General features: G+C 45.5%; 1 protein-coding gene across 1 annotated transcript in view; it reads left to right on the forward strand.

The window, feature by feature from the left end:
• Positions 1-385: 385 nt before the first annotated feature.
• ALS2CR12 (amyotrophic lateral sclerosis 2 (juvenile) chromosome region, candidate 12) overlaps positions 386-987 on the forward strand; it is a 31963-nt gene continuing 31361 nt past the window's right edge. The window contains exon 1 of the mRNA XM_006862033.1: positions 386-498. Coding sequence (XP_006862095.1) covers positions 386-498 — 113 coding nt within the window. The remainder of the gene's footprint in view (positions 499-987) is intronic.

Consider the following 987-nt stretch of genomic DNA (forward strand, 5'->3'; position numbering starts at 1 on the left):
GAAAAACCTTTTACTGTGAATTGAGTGAGTGAGGAGCAGTAGTGAGTGTGGCCCAAAATTGGGCAGTGTTTTGTTCTGTTGTTCATGGGGTCGCTATGAGTCGGTACTGACTCGATGGCACCTAACAACAACAAGAAGGCTTACAGTAAGCACCAAAACATGACAAATTTTGTACTTCTTTCAAGTCAGGTCTACTGAGTGGCAAGTGGAGAGGTATTACCCCATAGGCAAGACCTGCACCAGATCAACAACTTTTAGAATCCAAATCTGTGCTCTCTGGGCCTTCTCAGGCTGTTCTGATTGTGATTGAACCCTCTGCTGTTGTTTCCCCATATTAGCAAGAGCCTGCTGACCCAACAGCCCAGACTACCCCTGATCTTGAGCCATGTATCCCAACCCTCTCATCTACTGTACCTGCTGGGACCCCTGGAACTTGGGGCCACGGAAGCTAATCAAGACTCCTCGGCCTCTAGGCAAGACCTCCACAGGGAAGCCCAAGTAAGGCCTCTCTGGAATAGGGTAAGACCAATGCAATTGGGTTCCATTTGTAGCCTTTTTTCTGTTACAAGTTTCCCAAAACAGTGAACTGGTCCATGAAATCCAAAGTGGACTAGAAGGCCTAGCTTTACCAAGGTTTCCCTGCCAGCCATGGCCTGCACTTTGATCTTTATAGTCTCACATTCAGTGCAACAAGGAGCATGGCTTTCAACTGCAGGGTCTTCCTGGCAGCTGCCTCCTCAATGTGGGATAAATAACTTTGAGAATTGGCTGACTAACTCTGCAGTTAGGACTCCCTGGGCCAGGGAACAAGTGCCAAAGCCTTGGGTCTGTGGTTCTGTAAGACCATCCAGATTGTAAAGATTTTTAGTTATATGAGGTTAAGGTTTTTTTAAAAGTTCACATGAACATGGGTTTATTCCAAACAGAATATGTTGAAATGTGTTTCTGCTATCAGTGGATGACTATAGATAAATTCTCTCAGTAATA

This window comes from Chrysochloris asiatica, unplaced genomic scaffold, assembly GCF_000296735.1.
Source record: "Chrysochloris asiatica unplaced genomic scaffold, ChrAsi1.0 scaffold00045, whole genome shotgun sequence".
Classification (NCBI taxonomy): domain Eukaryota; kingdom Metazoa; phylum Chordata; class Mammalia; order Afrosoricida; family Chrysochloridae; genus Chrysochloris; species Chrysochloris asiatica.